This window comes from Cetorhinus maximus, chromosome 20 (assembly GCF_964194155.1).
Source record: "Cetorhinus maximus chromosome 20, sCetMax3.hap1.1, whole genome shotgun sequence".
NCBI lineage: Eukaryota > Metazoa > Chordata > Chondrichthyes > Lamniformes > Cetorhinidae > Cetorhinus > Cetorhinus maximus.
In genome coordinates, this window is record NC_135898.1 from 45,427,495 (window position 1) to 45,446,340 (window position 18,846).

At 41.0% G+C, this 18,846-nt stretch overlaps 1 protein-coding gene across 2 annotated transcripts in view; it reads right to left on the minus strand.

Moving 5' to 3' along the window:
* Window positions 1–16,450: 16,450 nt before the first annotated feature.
* LOC144695070 (kinesin-like protein KIF20B) overlaps window positions 16,451–18,846 on the minus strand; it is a 122,914-nt gene continuing 120,518 nt past the window's right edge. For both annotated transcript variants that reach the window (XM_078565984.1, XM_078565983.1), the window contains 2 exons: window positions 17,311–17,453; window positions 16,451–16,719 (listed from right to left, as the gene is read on the minus strand). In XM_078565984.1, coding sequence (XP_078422110.1) covers window positions 16,636–16,719; window positions 17,311–17,453 — 227 coding nt within the window. In that variant the 3' untranslated portion in view covers window positions 16,451–16,635. The remainder of the gene's footprint in view (window positions 16,720–17,310; window positions 17,454–18,846) is intronic.

Genomic DNA, 18,846 nt, shown 5'->3' on the forward strand with positions numbered 1-18,846 from the left:
ACTGACTGAAATGGAAAATGACCTCCTCATGAGAAAAGATCATGAGGTTTATTATTATTCTGTACTTTTATGGCAAGCTGTTTTGTGCTAAGATCGCTTAGTCTTTTATGCTCCATCAAACAGTTTTCTTTTTATTGTTTAGTTCATTTGTGCATAGCTTTTCAATCTGAAATGGGCCAGGGCATCTGAAGAAAAATCATGGGCGTCAATAGGGGAAGATTAATAATCAACATCAATAGGGGAAGATTAATAATCAATATCAATGGGGGAAGATTAATAATCAATATCAATAGGGGAAGATTAATAATCAGTATCAATAGGAGAAGATTAATAATCAAAATTAATAGGGGAAGATTAATAATCAGTATCAATAGGAGAAGATTAATAATCAGTATCAATGGGGGAAGATTGATAATCAATATGACTGGGGGAAGGTAGATAATCAATATTAATGGGGGAACATAGATAAACAATATTAATGGGGGAAGATTAATAATCAGTATCAGTAGGGGAAGATTAGTAATCAGTATCAGTGGGGGAAGATTAATAATCTTGCACAAAATGCAAAGCAGGAAGAAAATATAAACTGGTATTTTGTTCCTTGTTTATTATTTCACTGGTAGATCGAAATCATTTTAAAATATCATACCATCTGTTTATTCTCGTAGCTGTAAGCACTTTGCAATTCTCTTGTTTCAGTTCATTAGTTGGAAGCCTATGAAATGTCAATTAGGCTACAATAATGATGCAAAGGAACAAGCTGTTACATGTTTCAGCTGGTAGAGATGAAAGACTTAAGAATAAGCAACTTTGTAAATGTGCGCTGCATGAGTGAACCTCGGTTGCCCTTTGCTGCCTAGTTGTGCTGAAACTGGAACACGTCACAAACTTGGACGTCAGAGGGCAACAGTTGCACCAGAAATGTACCATATTCTCCTGTTGCAATGTGTGAATATTAGGAAAAAGGATTAGGAAGGAGGATTGAACTTCCAACTGTTAATTTTGTGGAGGTTGCTTAAGCACTCTGGAGTCAAGTGAATAGGGGAGAGAGCTTGCTGCCATTGATGTGGACAGCAACTGATCCGGAAGAACTGAGTCACTTAAAATACAGGCAACACTGAGTGAGAATAAGCAATTTGAGGCAGAGTGTGTTAATTATGGCTTTGTTATAAAAGTTGACCTGGAAACCTGCAGTCACTCTGCCATATTCCTGCTGTGACCCCAGTGGAAGAACACCAGACCCCCAGGAACTAGGCCAGGACCTGGGTGCCATAGGCCCTACCCTTCAGTCAGGGATTCCATGATTTTCTACTGGGGGATGAATCTTTCCCCCAGCTCAAACATGGCCATTGGCATAGGAAAGAGCTGGGGATCAGGATTCTCTAAGTTGGGATTCCTGTGACCTTTTGTCCATCAGTGGGACCCAGCATCTGAATCAACGGGTATGCCTGGTGACACGATGATGTGATTAAGGGCAGAAATCCAGCCCATCTAATGGTCCAGGTTGGGAATGAGATTTGGACCCCTGAAGAGGATCCAAATTTTTAAAAATAGTTTTTCAGTATGATCCCCTTCTAAAGGAGGTCACAGACAACACCATAAAGTTGTATTCAGAGGAAGGGGGAGAAGCAGGAGTAGCGCAAAACAATCTTTTTCTCTACTTAGGCTGTTGTGTTATGAACCCAAAAGCTTCAGAAGCCATTTTCTGTAGATTTCAGCACATAAAACGACCCACCTTAAATAAGTTGATATATTATTTGAATATTCAATGATTAAGGAATTGCAAAATATTTACAGACATTGTATTGGCTTATGAATAGCAGTATTTTATAATGATCTCTAACAAGTTATTGCTGTGAGACAATATTAAGAAATCATATATTCACAAATAGACAAAAATACAACTAATGTTTAAATTACTTAAGTATTTACGAGGAAAGGATCTATTTTCAAATAGCCCTGCACAATTATCAAATTTGATCAATTTCTTTAAGTTTGTATATTGATTTCGATTTACTCTCTAAAAACTGCTATCTTACAATAGCGTTCTTCCAACACATTAAAGCCTAACATTGAATGATTGATAATCCACGATAAGTTGTGGAAAGAATGCCAATTTGCCTCCCCTTATCTACATTTCTAGGATAAGTGTTGCAAAAAGCAAAGTAAAATGTTTCAATGTTCTGGTGGAAAATAATGGAAATCATGAGAGGATTGCAAATAAATTGCACATTTTCAGATTTATTTGTAAACTATAAAGTAGTGGCAGATGGTTTCCCCTGCTTAAGTAACATTCTAATTCCTCTAATTATATAATTTGCCCTTTCAAATCACAATTCAAACCTGACTAATTTGTTTAAGTCAAGCAATTTGAACTTCAATAATATTTTGTCTCATGGCAATCATCAAAATAATTTCCATCTAGCCATATGCCATCCTCCTTTGCTACAAAACAAGTTCTTCAGTCAATGCAGCAGGGAAGCTTGAAGGGATGAATCCCAAGGAGGACGTCTCGAGATGGGAAATCCAGAAAATGCACACTGATTGTGGGCAGAAACCTTGAAGTAATTTGCCAGCCTGAGTGTTCCTGGAGGAGATTTGAGAAATGTCAATAAAAGGAAGTGCTATCAATGCTATGGGTTTATTCAAGATCCATTCTGAGTGGTTGGTATTTTTTTTGTTGCAATATACCTTTAAGGGATAGCAGCATGCCATCAGTAGAAGGGAAGTGTGTCATGTGATCTACTCGGTTTCACTTTGGCCTGAGAGCAGAACACGGTTCTGCTGCTGATGTTGTCAAGCTTTCTATTCATGTATATATGTTCTTGTGTGCTTAGTCTTAATAAATGAATCCACAATGTGTTTACCCAATCCTTTATGAGTGATTGGTGTTTTTATATCATTATAAAAACACAACATTTTTAAGACCAACTTACATAACAAATGTTTGGCTTGTAAAAGGCTCCTCTGCTCTATCAGTGTCAGTGAGTACAACCTGTTCTCAGAGCAATACTGAGCTGTCCATTTAAAGCATAATTTTGTTCCAAGGTTTTCCTTATCATCCTGATATCATTGATTAAAAAAAACAACCTGCAGCGATGCCCATAGCTGAAACCGCCTCAGCACATTCACTTTCCATTCTTATAGGCAAAAAGTTAACCCTGTAAATGTGTATAATGAAATGCTATTTCATGGATATAAAAATAACTGGGATATATCAAGAAGTTAGTATTTATCAATCATAAGCGGGAGAATGAGGGACTGGCAGTGAACATAAAAGGGAATCCAAGTCTTCTGTAAGTATATAAATAGCCAAAGGGTGGTAAAGTGAGGAGTGGGGCCTATTAGGGAATCAAAAAGGAGATTTACTAAGGAGGCAGAGGGCATAACTGAGGTTCTAAATGGCTATTTTGCATCTGTTTTTATCAAAGATAATGCTACCCAAGTCATAGTGAAAGAAGTGGTAGTTAAGGCACTGGTTGGGCTTAAAATTTGATTTTAAAAAAAGATTTGCATTTATATAGCACTTTTCAATACCACTAGATGTCTCAAAGCACTTTACAGCCAATGATGTTGTTTTGAAATGTTGTGAATGTGGTAGTGTAGGAAATGCGGCAGCCAATTTGGCAACAGCAAGCTCCCAGAAACAGCAATGTGATAATGACCAGATAATCTGTTTTTCTGATGTTGATTGAGGGATAAATATTGGCCAGGACCCCAGGGATAATTCCGCTGCTCTTCTCGAAATAGCACCATGGGATTTCTTACATCTACTCGATCAGCCAGAGGAGACTTTAGTTTAACATCTCATCTGAAAAACAGCACTGACAGCTGAATACTGCACTGGAGTGTCAGCCTTGATTTTTGCACTCAAGCCTTGGAGTGGGACTTGAACTGATGACTCAGAGGCAATAGTGCTACAAACTGAACCACAGCTGATCAAGAAGAGGCATGAAATAGGCTGGCTGCACTTTAAGTTGTTAAATCACCTGGACTAGATGAGATGCGTGCGAGGATACTGAGAAAAGTAAAAGGTGAAAATTGTGGAGGCACTGGTTCTTATCTTGCAAACTTCTTTAGATACAGGGGCGATGTCAGGGGACTGGAAAACTGCAAATGTTACACACCCTTTTTCAAAAAAGCAGGATAAGCCCAGCAACTACAAGCCAGTCGGTCTAACCTCAGTGGTGGGAAAGCTTTTAGAAACAATAATTCATGTCAAAATTAACAGTTTCTTGGGCAAATGTGGATTAATTAAGGAAAGCCAGCACAGGTTTGTTAAAGGCAAAACATGTTTAACTAGCTTGATTGTTACCTCATCAAAAAAACTAATGCAGTCGCTGTGGTGTAAGATGGACTTCCAAAAGGTGTTTGATAAAATGCCACATAAAAGGGTTGTCAGCAAAGTTGAACCCCATGAAATAAAAGGGACAGAAAGTTAGTTGAGTGACATGAAAAAGATAGCGATGAACAATTGTTTTTCAGATTGGAGGAAGGTATATGGTGGGGCTCCCCAGGGGTCGATGTTAGGGGTACTGCTTTTCTTTATATTAATGACTTGGCTGTGCAGGGCACAATTTCAAAATTTACGGATGGCAGAAAACTTGTAAGTATTGTGAACTGTGAGGATAGTGATTGATCAAGAGGTCGTAAACAGGCTGGTGGAAGGGGCAGAACATGGTAGATGAAGTTTAATGCAACGAAGAGCAAAGCGATTCATTTTGGTAGTGAAGTGGGGCTTTCGAGCTGTACAGCAATTATGGGGTTAAAATGATTCTCGAACGCTAAGCTTATTAGATGCAAAAGCAACAAAACAACTTTATTGCAAACGCGTGAGTCCAACGGTTTGTTTCAGTAAACAATATCACAAACACATCTTCTGAGGGCATCTTGCTGGATGATTGGTGCTTAGCACCCACTTTGATCCAGCATGTTTGGTCTGGGCAGACCTGCTCAGTGCTGATGTTATTTCCACAACTGAAAACAACAAATCCTACCAAATGAGCTGTCCCTGGCTCCAAAGTTGATCTTTATGTGAAGGATTTCTCTCCTTCTGTGACAGGGGCGAATGGACATTGTCTGGGGCCATTTGTTTGTGCCAATGGCCTCCTCCATTTCTTAATTAGATTACATGGGCCAGAATCTTCCATTCGGTGTGCGGGGGTCAGGCCCTGCACGCCGACGTGTAGAATGATGCGCGGTGATGTCGGGCGTGCGTCCCGACGTTACCGCGCATCATTCCGAACTTCAATTCGGTGGTCGCGCACCAGAGTCGGCTGCACACCCGCCGACCTGTCAAAGGCCTGTTAAGGCCATTAATTACCTAATTGAACTGATTGTCTGGGTTGCCAATCGAATCTTAAGGTTGGCGGGCAGGTGAAGAGCCCAGGCGGCCTTTGCATTTCTCATGAAAGCTCACCAACGGGCGGGATGAGATTTCATGAAGGCTTTATAAATTAAATTTAAAATTTTATTAAAATACATAAACATGTCCCAGCTCATGTGACACTGTCACGAGGGGACATGTCCGAGTAATGGTTTTTTTCTTTCTTGCAATGTTTTATTCTTAAATTATTCTCCGAGGCAGCTTTGTGTGCAAGCGCGAAAGAGCGCAGGCCCCAACTCTCCCTCCTCCCCCCCCGTCTGCGCAGGGAGTGTACAGTGCTTCTGGGTGCGCGTCACGCTGGGCGGGCCTTAATTGGTCTGTCCACACAAAATGGCAGCGCACAGCTAATCAGTTCCATGCCCGCTCCCAAACTGCCCGCCCAACTAGGGAGAAAATTCTCCCCATGATGGTGGTTATCCTGTGTCATTGTTGTGATGTCCTAAATTCCAGTCTTTTTAATAGTTTCAGTTCTGCTGTAGGCAGCACTGTGATTGTAACACAGTTAGAATAGTATATATACTGCTTGAAACTCTGTATTGTTGGAGAAGTCTCCTGGTTAACCAGTAGAGATTGTCTCCCCACTGGTGTAAAAAATAAAGGTTGCTTGACATTTGAATGAAAGACCCTGCGTTGAGTGTTGGTTTAAAATACAGTAGGAAGGAAGAGGAGATGCAATACAAAATAAAGGATCCAATTCTAAAGGGAGTGCAGGAACAGAGAGAGATGGGGGCATATGTAGATAAATGATTGAATGTGGCACAGCGGGTTGAGAAAGTGTGAACAAAGCATATGAGATTCTGGAATTTATAAATAGGGGCATAGAATACAAAAGCAAGGAAGTTATGGTGAACTTTAATAGAACACTGGGTTCATCCACAAATGGAGTACTGTGTCCAATTCTGGGCACCACATTGGATGTGAAGATATTAGAGAGGGTGCAGAGAAGATTTACAAGAATGGTTCCAGTGAAGAGGAACTTCAGCTATGTGGATAGATTGGAGAAGCTGGGGCTGTTCTCCTTAGAGAAGTATAAGAGGCGATTTGATAGAGATTTTCAAAATCATGAAGGATCCAGACAGAATAAGTAGGGAGAAACTGTTCTTCTTGGTGGAAGGATCAAGAACTAGAGGCACCAATTTAAGGCAGAAGCAAAATACTGCGGATGCTGGAAATACAGTAAATGCTGGAAAAACTCAGCAGGTCTAACAGCATCTGTGGAGAGGAAAAAAAAAGAGTTCCGAGTCCTTATGACTCTTTTTCAGAGCTAAAGAGAAGTAAAAATGTAATGAAATTTATACTGTTTGATGGGGCGGCGGGGGGGGGAGCAGTTGAAGCTGGATAGAAGGTGGAGACAAAGGAGAGATTACCAGAGATGTCATGGACAAAAGGACAAAGGGGTGTTGATGATCGTGATACTGGCTAAAGGAGGTGCTGATGGTGGCATTAAGGTTAGAAAGCAGAATGTGGTAATAGCAGGACAAGGGTAAGCACTCTGGAAAGAACAACATGAACAAGTGACAGATGGCCATTGTGTGGGGGGGTGGTGGGGGGGATGGTTATGGGAAAAAAGATTGAAAATAGGATAAAAGGTGGGGATAAAACACTGAATAAAAATAAAATAAATAAAAATAAAAATAAGTGGATAAAAAATAAAATTAAAATAAAAAAGGGGATAAAAAGGGGGTGGGGATGGAGAGAGTTGATGGTCTGAAGTTGTTGAACTCAATGTTAAGTCCGGCAGGCTGTAAAGTGCCTAGTCGGAAGATGAGGTGCTGTTCCTCCAGTTTGCGTTGAACTTCACGGGAACATTGCAGCAGGCCAAGGACGGACATGTGGGCATGAGAGCAGGGTGGTGTGTTGAAATGGCAAGTGACAGGAAGGTCTGGATCATGCTTGTGGACTGAAGGTGTTCTGTAAAGTGGTCACCCGGTCTGCGTTTGGTCTCTCCAATGTAGAGGAAACCACATTGGGAGCAGCGAATGCAGTAAACTAAATTGAGGGAAGTGCAAGTGAAGCACTAGTGAGGAGGGAGAGGTAAAGGGTCAGGTGTTGCACCTTCTGCGATTGCATGGGAAGGTGCCGTGGGAGGGAAACGAGGTGTTGGGGGTAATGGAGGAGTGGGCCAGGGTGTTCCAGAGGGATTGGTCCCTACGGAATGCCAACAGGGAAGGTGAAGGGAAGATGTGTTTGGCGGTGGCATCATGCTGGAGTTGGTGGAAATGGCAGACGATGATCCTTTGAATGCGGAGGCTAGTGGGTTGAAAAGTGAAGACAAGGAGGACCCTATCATGGTTCTGGGAAGGAGAGGAAGATGTGAGGGCAGAGGTGCGGGAGATGGGTCGGACACAGTTGAGGGCCCTGACAACCACAGTGGGTGGGAAACCTCGGCTAAGGAAGAAGGAAGACATGTCAGAAGTGCCGTTTTGGAAAGTGGCATCATTGGAACAGATGCAACAGAGGCGAAGGAACTGCGAGAATGGGATGGAGCCCTTACAGAAAGCAGGGTATGAGGAGCTGTAGTCGAGTAGCTGTGGGAGTTGGTGGATTTGTAGTGAATATTGGTGGATAGTCTATCACCAGAAATTGAGACAGAGAGGTCAAGGAAGGGAAGTGTCAGAGATGGACCATGTGAAAGTGAAGGAGGGGTGGAAATTGGAAGCAAAATTGATAAATATTTCCAGGTCCAGACGAGAGCATGAAGCAGCACCGAAACAATCATTGATGTACTGACAAAAGAGCTGTGGGAAGGGGCCTGAGTAGGACTGGAACAAGGAATGTTCAACATACCCCATCAAGAGACAGGCATAACTGGGGCCCATGTGGGTACCCATAGCCACACCTATTTGAAGGAAGTGAGATAAATTAAAGGAGAAATTGGTCAGTGAGAAAACAAGTTCAGCCAGATGGAGGAGAGTGGTGGTGGATGGGGATTGTGCGGGCCTCCGTTCAAGGAAGAAGCAGAGAACCATCATACCATCCTGGTGGAGGGTGAAGGTTTAAAGGGATTGGACGTCCATGGTGAAGAGGAGGTGGTTAGGGCCAATTAAGAACTGGAAATTGTTGATATGACGTAGGGCATCAGAGGAATTGCGGATGTAGGTGGGAAGAGACTGGACAAAGGGAGAGAGAACGAAGTCAAGATAAGAAGAAATTTAAGGTGATTGGCAAAAGAAGAAACGGTGACATGAGGAAAAACATTTTACACAGCGAGTGGCTCAACTCTTGAATGCACCACCTGAGTGTGTGGCAAGACTTTCAAAGAGAATTGGATAACTATCTGAAGAGAAAAAAATTTGCAATGCTACAGGGAAAAGATGGGGGAGTAGGGGTGGTGAGTTGCTCTCGCAGAGAGCCGGCACAAACATGAAGGACTGAATGGCCTCCTTTTGTGCTGCAGCCATTTGGTGATGAGAGTTTCATTTTTAACTTGCATTCTAGTTCAATACAACTAGAATGCTGTATTCAAGAGTTGAACCTCTCACTGCATAAAATGTTTTTCATGTCACTGTTGCTTCTTTTGTCAATCACCTTAAATTGGTGCCCCCTGGTTCTTGACCCTTATACCAATAAAAATGGTTTTTCCCAAGCTACTCTGTCCAGACCTTTTATGATTTTGAAAAACTCCATCAAATCTCCTCCTAATCTTCTCTAAGGGGAATAGCCCCAGCTTCTCCAATCCATCATGTGGCTGATGTTCCTCAGCACTGGAACCATTCTTATAAATCTTTTCTGCACCCTCTATAATGCCTTCACATACTTCTGAAAATAGGATGCCCAGAATTGGAGTTGGGTGGATTGTAAGGTGTGAAGAAACAAAATGAAATACTTAGATACAGTAGTGTGTTTTCTTACTGGAAAACACATTCAATGCAAACACACTGCTAGAGGCAGAATGTGAGCATAGATTACATTTTTAAAATAATATTCTTTGAATTCAAAGAAAGAAATTTGTTTGCAAATGTAATGCTGAAACACTGAACAACTTACAAGCAACGCATTCCAGTATCAACAATGCAGTTGCTGCAGTTTCAGGGCATTTAATGCCCTGTTAATAGTTTAACAGTGCTTTGCATGTCAACTTTAATTTCCTACAGTTTGGCCATTTTGCTTTGCATATACTTTGCCCTGATTCTGTTGTTGAATGCTCCTGGTGTGATGTGCAAGTTGTGTGATTGCCTCTCTGCACAACAAGCTGGGCATTGGAACATTGTGGCCAGTTGGGCAGCTGGCCAGCATTTAAATGGATTCAACAGACTGCTAAGCCCCTACAGTGGTACAAAAAGGCAGGCCAGGAGCCTGCGTTACAGTTGCCTGGTGGTTATCAGGGCAGGACTGCACCACTTGGTGACCAAGCATTGAAGTTTCTCAACTATGAAGTGTGAGAAAGTAGGTTTGTCCCATTCAAGACAGAAGGGCATTCTCCTAAAAATTCTCTGGTGCAGCAAGCATAGTGGAAGATGGCAGTCAGAGTCAATGTTACTTATAGGATCCAGCAGAGCCAAATACAGGTCTGGAGGAAGATGGCTGACTAAACAGAGGGTGCTTAAATAAATTTGCTTGCAACTTCTGTGCCAAATACATGTCTCAAAAATGCATGCTAGAAAGTGTACCATTAGAACCTGTAACTCATTTTGTGTTCCCACATCCTTTAATATTTGTAGACTTTTATCCTGAGTAACCTTGACAAGAGGGCATTCAACCAATTCCTTTTCCAAGAACAATTTGTATTTACATTGTTCCAAGTTCTCTCTACTAATCCCAAAAAAATAGTAGCCTGTTTTTCTTCCTCGATACCTTGTCAAGGGACCTTTTTGAAATAAAAGGACACACTTTGAGGCTTCTGACATCAGCCAACTTGGAAACTTTCTCCAACAATTCAGCCGGACTGGTGAGGCAGGACCATCCTTTCAAACATGCATGTTGACGTTGCCTAGTAATTTCTTGCATTTCAGATCCATGGGCACCAGTTGTCTTTGATATTGCATCCAAGTGACCATTCTTCACATCTGAAACTATAGCACAGCCCAAATCAATCCTTCACTTGCAGCTCCTACCTCACCACCCCACCAGCCACCTACACAAAACCCTTTGCAGGGGCTGTTGGATTGTAGTTAGGAGCTTGATCCTTTTTAATTAGGATGAAGCAGTAAACCATTAAGAAAGCAACGTAAGGAAGATATACATGTGAGAGCAATAGTCCTTATTATCCAGCTTTTTTAAAATATAAAAATGATTAAAGGAACAACTAGATGGAAAAAGAGGAAGATTTATCTAATTTGTCTTCTACTATCCTAGTGGGTGCATAACATCTTGCATTTATATAACCAGCTTTAATGTTGTAAAAGCCTCCCAAGATGCTTCACAGGAGATAAAAGCAAAAAACTGCGGATGCTGGAAATCCAAAACAAAAACAAAAATACCTGGAAAAACTCAGCAGGTCTGACAGCATCTGCGGAGAGGAATACAGTTAACGGTTTGAGTCTGTATGACTCTTCAACAGAACTAAGGGAAAATAGAAAAGAGGTGATATTTCAGAGAGGCCCCACAACTTTGAGTGGTCGCATACTGTACACACTACTTGAGGGTTTACGACTTCAAATGGCAAAGTATGGAACCTGTACGAATTTAGGCTAATTCACCAATAATTACAAATTAATTATATTTTAAAATTTGAGATCTGCATTTCCAGATGTAATTTCCTCTCAATTTGCAAATACTCAATGGGGAGGTCCACACCTGAAAGGATCTTTTAAAAGTTAAAATTGATTTTTTTTAAAAAATGAAGCCTTTTGAAAATCTGATAGATTTTACTTTTTAACAAGATGACTTTTGAGTATGACTTCAGACTTATAAAAATATTTATTTTTAAAATGATTTACCTGATCAAAATTGTACTTCTAAATGATGCAGGTTCATCAGCTGAAAATATATCAGAACTCAAACCATGGTCTCACCTGTCAAGTCCACTGTCCAGTTTTGGTCTTGGAAAAAGGCAGCATCACTAACCAGCTGTGGTTCCAGGAGTCAAGGCAACATCAGCACTGCTAGGCTCAACAATAGGGTCAAGGAGGGTGAGCCAGCACCCAAATACAATGAAAGGGGCAGAAACACAGAGCAAATCTAACAACATGGGATAAGTAGTGCTACAGGAATCAAAATCTCTGAGAGGTCGGAACTGAAGACTGGGTGAGCAATTTATATAAGCAGCAATAATGCAAAGACAAAAGGGAGGATATTGATGGGAAGAACCAGTTTCCATATTTGGAATAAAATACCAAAATTATCTCCTGGGTGACAATAACCCCAACCTGGTTAAGTTAGCTAATAATAATTTGCTGACACAACTGTGCTGAAAAGCAACTAATTCTGAGGGCTGATTTTTCAACATGGTGTCAGAAACACACCTGTTTGAATTCCGGGTCCTGATGCTGCACCTGAACTGACTCACTCTCCTTGATCAAATGCTATTGCCTTAATTAGCTAGGAAGTGAACTTGGCACCAAATGAGAGTTGCCGAGCCCCTCCAGGAGCAGATAGCTGCATGCCTGGTGCCAATAGCAAAGGCTGTCATTGTCTTGCTGAGCAAAGCATACAACTCATGAAAGGGCCAGGAGGATTAAGACAGTGCAAAGTGGCCAAGGAAGACAAGTCAAGTGCTAGTTGACCCCTCAAATTTCAATTAAGCAAAAAGAAATGAACTTTATTTTGCCCAGCGGTGATCCCAACAGTTGGGCACTAACATGCGCCAGGCTTTTAGGGGTTGCTAAAATCAATTTCAAAATTGCTTTCCCAAACATCCTTAACAAGCTTTTTAAGAAGTTTAAGGGGCCGTTAATTGACAATGACTGGTTTCTTCATTCCTTCCCTGCACTGGCCCTTTGTAAATTGCAAGATGCCCCAGAAGCATCAGGATCTGGAGATGACCTCCAGTATCGCATTTTTAAATCTCACCACACCGAGTCCCAACCCCAAGCTCTTTGAAAATCTGGCCCTGAGCCAGATTCAAAGTGTGCAACAAGCCATCAGTTTGCTGATTGGATGGAATTCTACTGCCTGGTAGCCAAAGATCTGCAGAGATCCAGCAATCAATGAACCACTCAAAGACTAGAATGCTTATTCAGGATTCTGAGGGCTTTGTACCAACAATGTTCCCTGCCAGCCTTGACACATTTTATAAGACATAAGAATTCGAAACGTCAACTCTGTTTCTCTCTCCACCGATGCTGTCAGACCTGCAGAGCTTTTCCAGCATTTTTTGTGTTTGTTTCAGATTTCCAGCGTCCGCAGTATTTTGCTTTTATGCAGAACAATAAAGCTACTTTAACAATTAAGTGGGAGTTGTGGGGGAGTGAACAGTGCAGGAAAAGATTGTTGAGTCATATGAGATAGCATTTGTGTCATCAACATTGTAAACCAGAAATATCTTTGCATTAGCACCGTTCCAAATATATGGAACTATAAAAGCATTCTGAAAATACTGCACCTCTCAGGTCATTACATTGTAGAGGGAAACGGCTTGTTGGCTCTCTCCTCTCTCCCATCAACCTCACCCCCCACCCCATACATATAATAAGTTATGTTTTTTTAATTATAACAGTGCCAATTATAGTGGGCAGGGTTTCAATCTGGTTGACATGCCAGATGGATTGTGACGAGGAGATTGCAACCTAATCCCATCTGTTCTGCATATCAGCTCCCGCAGCATGAGGAAGGCATCTGTTCTAGTGGTGAGAGATGATGAAACAGGCTATAAAGTAAAACACAAATATTATTTTGATTCATCTGCCATTGGCTACTGTCTAAAGGTGACTGATTCTTACTGGCTGCTTCAGGGCACATTGGCTCCAGCAGGACCCAATGACCCACTTGTTACATCGACTTGGGTACCTGAAAACCAATTGTCTGGCAGGACTTCCCAATTGTGGCATATAGCCACTTTTTCAGCTCAGTCACAATGTGCATAAAAATAAAAAATCTGTTTGTAAATAATTCAATTTTCTCTAACATCCAATTTTTTCTGGGCTAACTTGCTATATTTACATTGATACTATTCAATTCTAAATGGCCCAAAGGCATTTGGTTAAGGCTTATATATAGTTGCAAATAAACCATTCGCTTACTGATGCATCCAAGTGCTTTGGAATTAATTTGCATATTTAAAACAATTGGGAATTCAGTGATGGTTTAGATATGCAATAAACACAGAAAATGCTGGAAAAACTCAGCAGGTCTGGAAGCATCTGTAAAGAGAGAAACAGAGTTAGCATTTCAAATCCATATGATTCTTCTTCAGAGCTAATTAAACTAGATACCACCCTTCCAGGCAAACAACTCCAAATGCACGATTGCAGCCCTTAACATACCGTCTGTGAAACCTTACTGGAAGTGTTGGATTTGGGTAACAATTCATCTGTTGGAGATGTACTTTTCAACATTTGGCTCATTGTTTTTCAGGACAGATATTGAGGCAGAGTTCACAAATTTTGAGCCCCACCCCCAGACCTTTGGAACTGAACCCCAGGAAAGCTAAAACTTTAAAAAAAATTCTTCACATGGGATGTGGGCATCACTGGCTAGGCCAGCATTTTTATTGCCCATCCCTAATTGCCCTGGAGAAGGTGGTTGTGAGGCACCTTGAACCGCTGCAGTCCATCTGGTGTAGGAACACCCACAATGCTGTTTTGGAGAGTCCAGGAGTTTGACTCAGCGACAGTGAAGGAATGGCGATACATTTCCAAGTCAGGATGGTGTGCACGACTTGGAGGGAAATTGCAGATTGCGTATTCCCATGAATCTGCTGCCCTTGCCCTTCTAGGTGGTACAGGTCACGGATTTGTAAGGTGCTGTCAAAGGAGCCTTGGTGAGTTGCTGCAATGCATCTTGTGGATGAGACACACTGCTGCCACTGTGTCAGTGAAGGGAGTTGATGTTGAAAGATGGTGGATGGGGTGCCATTTAAACAGACTGCTTTGTGTTGAGCTTCATAAGTGTTGTTGGAGCTGCACTCATCCAGGCACGTGGGAAGTATTCCATCACACTCCTGACTTGTGCCTTGTAGATGGTGAACAGGCTTTGGGAAGTCAAGTGAGTTACTCGCTGCAGATTTCCCAACTTCTGACCTGCTGTTGTAGCCACAGTGCTAATATGGCTGGTCCAGTTCAGTTTCTGGTCAATGGTAACCCCCAGGATGTGATAGTGGGGGATTCAGCGATGGTAATGCCATTGAACGTCAAGGGTCATTGCCTGGCACTTCTGCAGCATGAATGTTACTTGCCATTCATCAGCCCAAACCTCAATGTTGTCCACTTCTTGTTGCATATGGCACGGACTGCTTCAATATCTGAGGAATTGCGAATGGTGAACATTGTGCAATCCTCCATGAACATCCCCACTTCTGAACTTATGATGGAGGGAAGGTCATTGATGAAGCAGCTGAAGATCATTAGAGCTAGGACACTACCCTGAGGAACTCCTGCAGTGATGTCCTGGGACTGAGATGAGCGATCTCCAACAACCATCTTCCTGTGCACTAGGTATGATTCCAATCAGTGGAGATTTTCCCCTTGAATCCCCATTAACTCCTGTTTTGCTAGAGTTCCTTGATGCCGCATTCTGTAAAATGCTACCACGATGACAAGGACAGTCACTCCCACCTCACTTCCCAAGTTCAAATCTTTTGTCCATATTTGGACTAAGGCTAGAATGAGGTCAGCAGCCGAGTGGCCCTGGCAGAACCCAAACTAAGCATCAGTGAGCAGGTTATTGCTGAGTAAGTGCTACTTGAAAGCACTGTCTACGACCCTTTCCATCCTTATATCAGAAACATTTTATGACATAACCGAAAAATGCTTTCTAGGCCAGAAAGTCAAAAATCCTAAAATGGAACATTTAGCATCAGTGATGGGCCGAATGCTTTGAAAACATAAAAGGAATCCAGTGGGTAATAGGCCTGGGTAAAGTATAAGATGAGCAAAAGTAGGCACAAAGTCAAAAACACTGATTGTTGAGAGCATCGTGCAATATAACCATATAGAAAAGAGTCAAAAGTACTAGTGACCTTAAAAATTATAGTGGGAAGCTGGATTCAGGAGGCAAGAAATTGCAGTTAAATTGTTATCTTATATCTGACTTCACCCATGACGAGATGGGGAAGCTGTCCAAGTCAGAGAGGTTAATAGTGGAGGAGTGAGAGAATTTACAGACAGCAAAGGAGATGGTTGCAAAACGTTTAATGTTCTTAAAAATAAATGAAGCATCTGGTGCAGACAACTTAAATGCATAAGTCTTAACTGAAGCAGAAACAGACTGAAATGGGAGTTGTGCATTTTATTTGATACTTAAACGCTCAAGATTTCTAGTCCCTATTGACAATCATGGGAACTATAGTTTTCACCCTACTCTTATGGAACTAGACCCTGAATGAACTAGACTCGGAATGCACCACACCAAAAATGTGATGACCCATTAATGGGTAAAGTTGCTGTGGAAACGAGGTCTTGCATATCCTGAGTCTTAGCATGTTTTAGCTCATCAGTTTAATTTTTCAGCTTTCTGCTAGGCTTCAATAACCGTATCCATTCAAAAGGGAAAATTGGAATGGACAACATATAGACTAATTATCTGAAAATGGTGCTTTGGCAATAGGATCAACTTTTATATATTTCACGTAACATAGCATTCATTTAACAAAAGACTTTGGAACCTTAAACTTAAAAAATAGCTAACAAAAGCTACTCTTCAAAAATGAAGTATTTTCCTATATGGTCCGAGTATTGGACATTACCTCAACACGATCTAATTCAGATTCTTTTGGCCTGTCCGTGTGGAATAGTCAGTTGGTTATGAAAGGGACCATCCGGAAATAGCTCCTTAGTCAGAAGGAGCTATACTAAGTTGCCTTTCCAGGAAGGGGAGAAGACAATGACCAACTCAAGCCTTGAAAGGGAATACACCTTTTAAATGAGCTGTTTAAAGTTTCAAGAGGATCATAAATCATCTGAATTCTATTAAAATGATCTTTCTAGGTATTTATTGTTCCTCAAATCAAATATTAATAGCTCAGAATTGATTTACCATTTGAGTTTATTGATTTACACGCAGCAATTACAATATGTACATATGCAATCTTAATCAAAAGAGCTAAGCATATTATATACATCCCTTCTCACAGATGAGAAGTCTCTTGTACAAGTACAATGATTGCAGTTTAAAAAACAAATAAAACTACTCCATATATCTGGAGATGAAGGTCACTTTGCCATTTTAACTGTTCTTGTACGTAATCGCCTCTTCATGATTGAATGATCACTCTCTTTTTCACTCATCTCTATTATCTGCAAATTTTAAAAAAATCTGTTAAATTCAACTATTAAATTCAGTACAAAATCCAACAATGCAATTTTCTTTTAAAAGGTAGTTTATTGGATTTTTAGAATTACATAACTTTCTCCATCAATATTTGTGCCAGAGTCTGGACATATTTTGAGCATTTCAATATTGTTTTACTCTTAACAGTTGGGTCAAAGGACAATCTGATATATTATGCAGCTTTGGATCAGATAATATCACCAATCTGTAACTAACATTTGTATTCTTAGGTTCTTTTGATGTATTAGAAAATAATGAGTTAACAGTTCTGTATCTAGTTGTAAAAAAAGCATGATCGTGTTTTTGTACACAAGCTGTGTTTTCAGCTAATCAATTTGAAACCATATAATTGTTTCCAAAACTACAATAGTGATATAGTTACAAATTGAACCATAACTGCACTGCGGCTTCACTATCATTTAGTATCTCTTGTGCAAGTACTAGTTTCCAAATACCACTATTCAATATTTCACGTTAAAAAGATAAAAGTATTAAAAGTCTTAAAAAAAATGAAAACAGAAAATTGTAACTTATTGTTTGCCACATACTGCACTTACAGGTTGGGATGGAAAGTTCACAGGTGATGATATATCTTGCTTATACAGTTTTCTTCTTGATCTTTTGGGCCTTGCTTCATTGTTACATAAAGTTTCGACTTCTAGATGCTTGGGGGAACTTAACGATTCCATTAACTTTTTGGCTGTAAACAAATGTAAATTGTTTGTTTTATAAAGTGCAAGGCCTGTAATCTGAAAAAAGGGTATAACAATTTATGGCTGTGTTCTGGAACTGGTAAAGTTTCAGATCCCCAATTGTGCCATTAAACTGAATACAATATTTACTAAACCATGGAGTCAAAAGTAGCTTGGAAATCCAAGAATTAAAATCTACTTTTATTCGCCATAACATGGCAACCTTTTCAGTATCTACTGTTTTATTAGACTGCAATATACTGTAACATTCAAAGTGCTTTGCACACAATGACCTGGATTTTCGCTCCCAAAATGAGTAGCTCAAGTCTGGAAATTTTCCAGCTTGGCACACTCACCTTGGCAAAAAGTGCCCCATATGACAGGATGGAGTTGGGCCCCCCAACCCAAGACGCAGATCGGAGGCGGCCATTGGAGTGCTGAAGCGGGCTGTTTCCTTGGTTCTCTGGGACTTCATCCCAGTTGTTTTCTCAAACATTTGGCCCTCTAGCCCTTACCACCACCCATTACCCATACATGCCAACCACCCCTAATGGCCCCTCATATCTTCCATGCTAACTCTTACCCCACACACCCCCAATGGCTCCTCAAACCTCTATGCCAACTCATGGCCCCTAATCCATCTCCATGGTCCCAAAAAGCCCCTATGCCAACTTGGTGCCAATTCACAACCCCCTTCCCATTCTTTTCACTTAAACCGTCCATGCCAACTCACCCAGTACCCACCATGGGCAGACCTCAGGAGTCATGCCGAGACGAAATAAAATGAATCTAAATATCTGTTACTGAGTTCATGATATGAAAAAAAATTCCATTCATGAAAGCCCATTCAATGCTTTTAACTCCCCTCAGGTACTTAATCCCTTATCAAATTAACAGACTTGCATTCATAAGCCCACAAAGACAGCTAATATTGACAGTTCTAAACCAACCATTCTTCAACAGCCTTCTTTAAAGATTTGCAACTCCCACATAAGATACTGGATAAGACTCTTGCTCCAGTGAAAATGGGGTCTGTTTGAACTTAGCATAGTGTTCAAACAACCCTGCTGAGATTGGGTTTCCAAAAATGTGGGAATCATGCCCCATCCCCAGCTCACCAACCTTCCCCCCTGCCCCACCCCCACCGACTGGGCAAAATAGGATCCGTCAGCAATGGGGGCAGGACTTCCAGAACCCAGATGCAATTTTGGAAGGTCCCTGGAATCTCCATGAAAATCCAGACCAGTGAATTAATGGACCAACATAATGAACCACTGCATTTCAAACATGGTAACAATTTCATACTCAAAAACAAGATTTTCTTTCCAGGGCAGGAAACGGGTATTGGGAGCATTTCTGGGTCCTGAACCTGCACCTTGGAAAAAACACAGTCGCTGATCC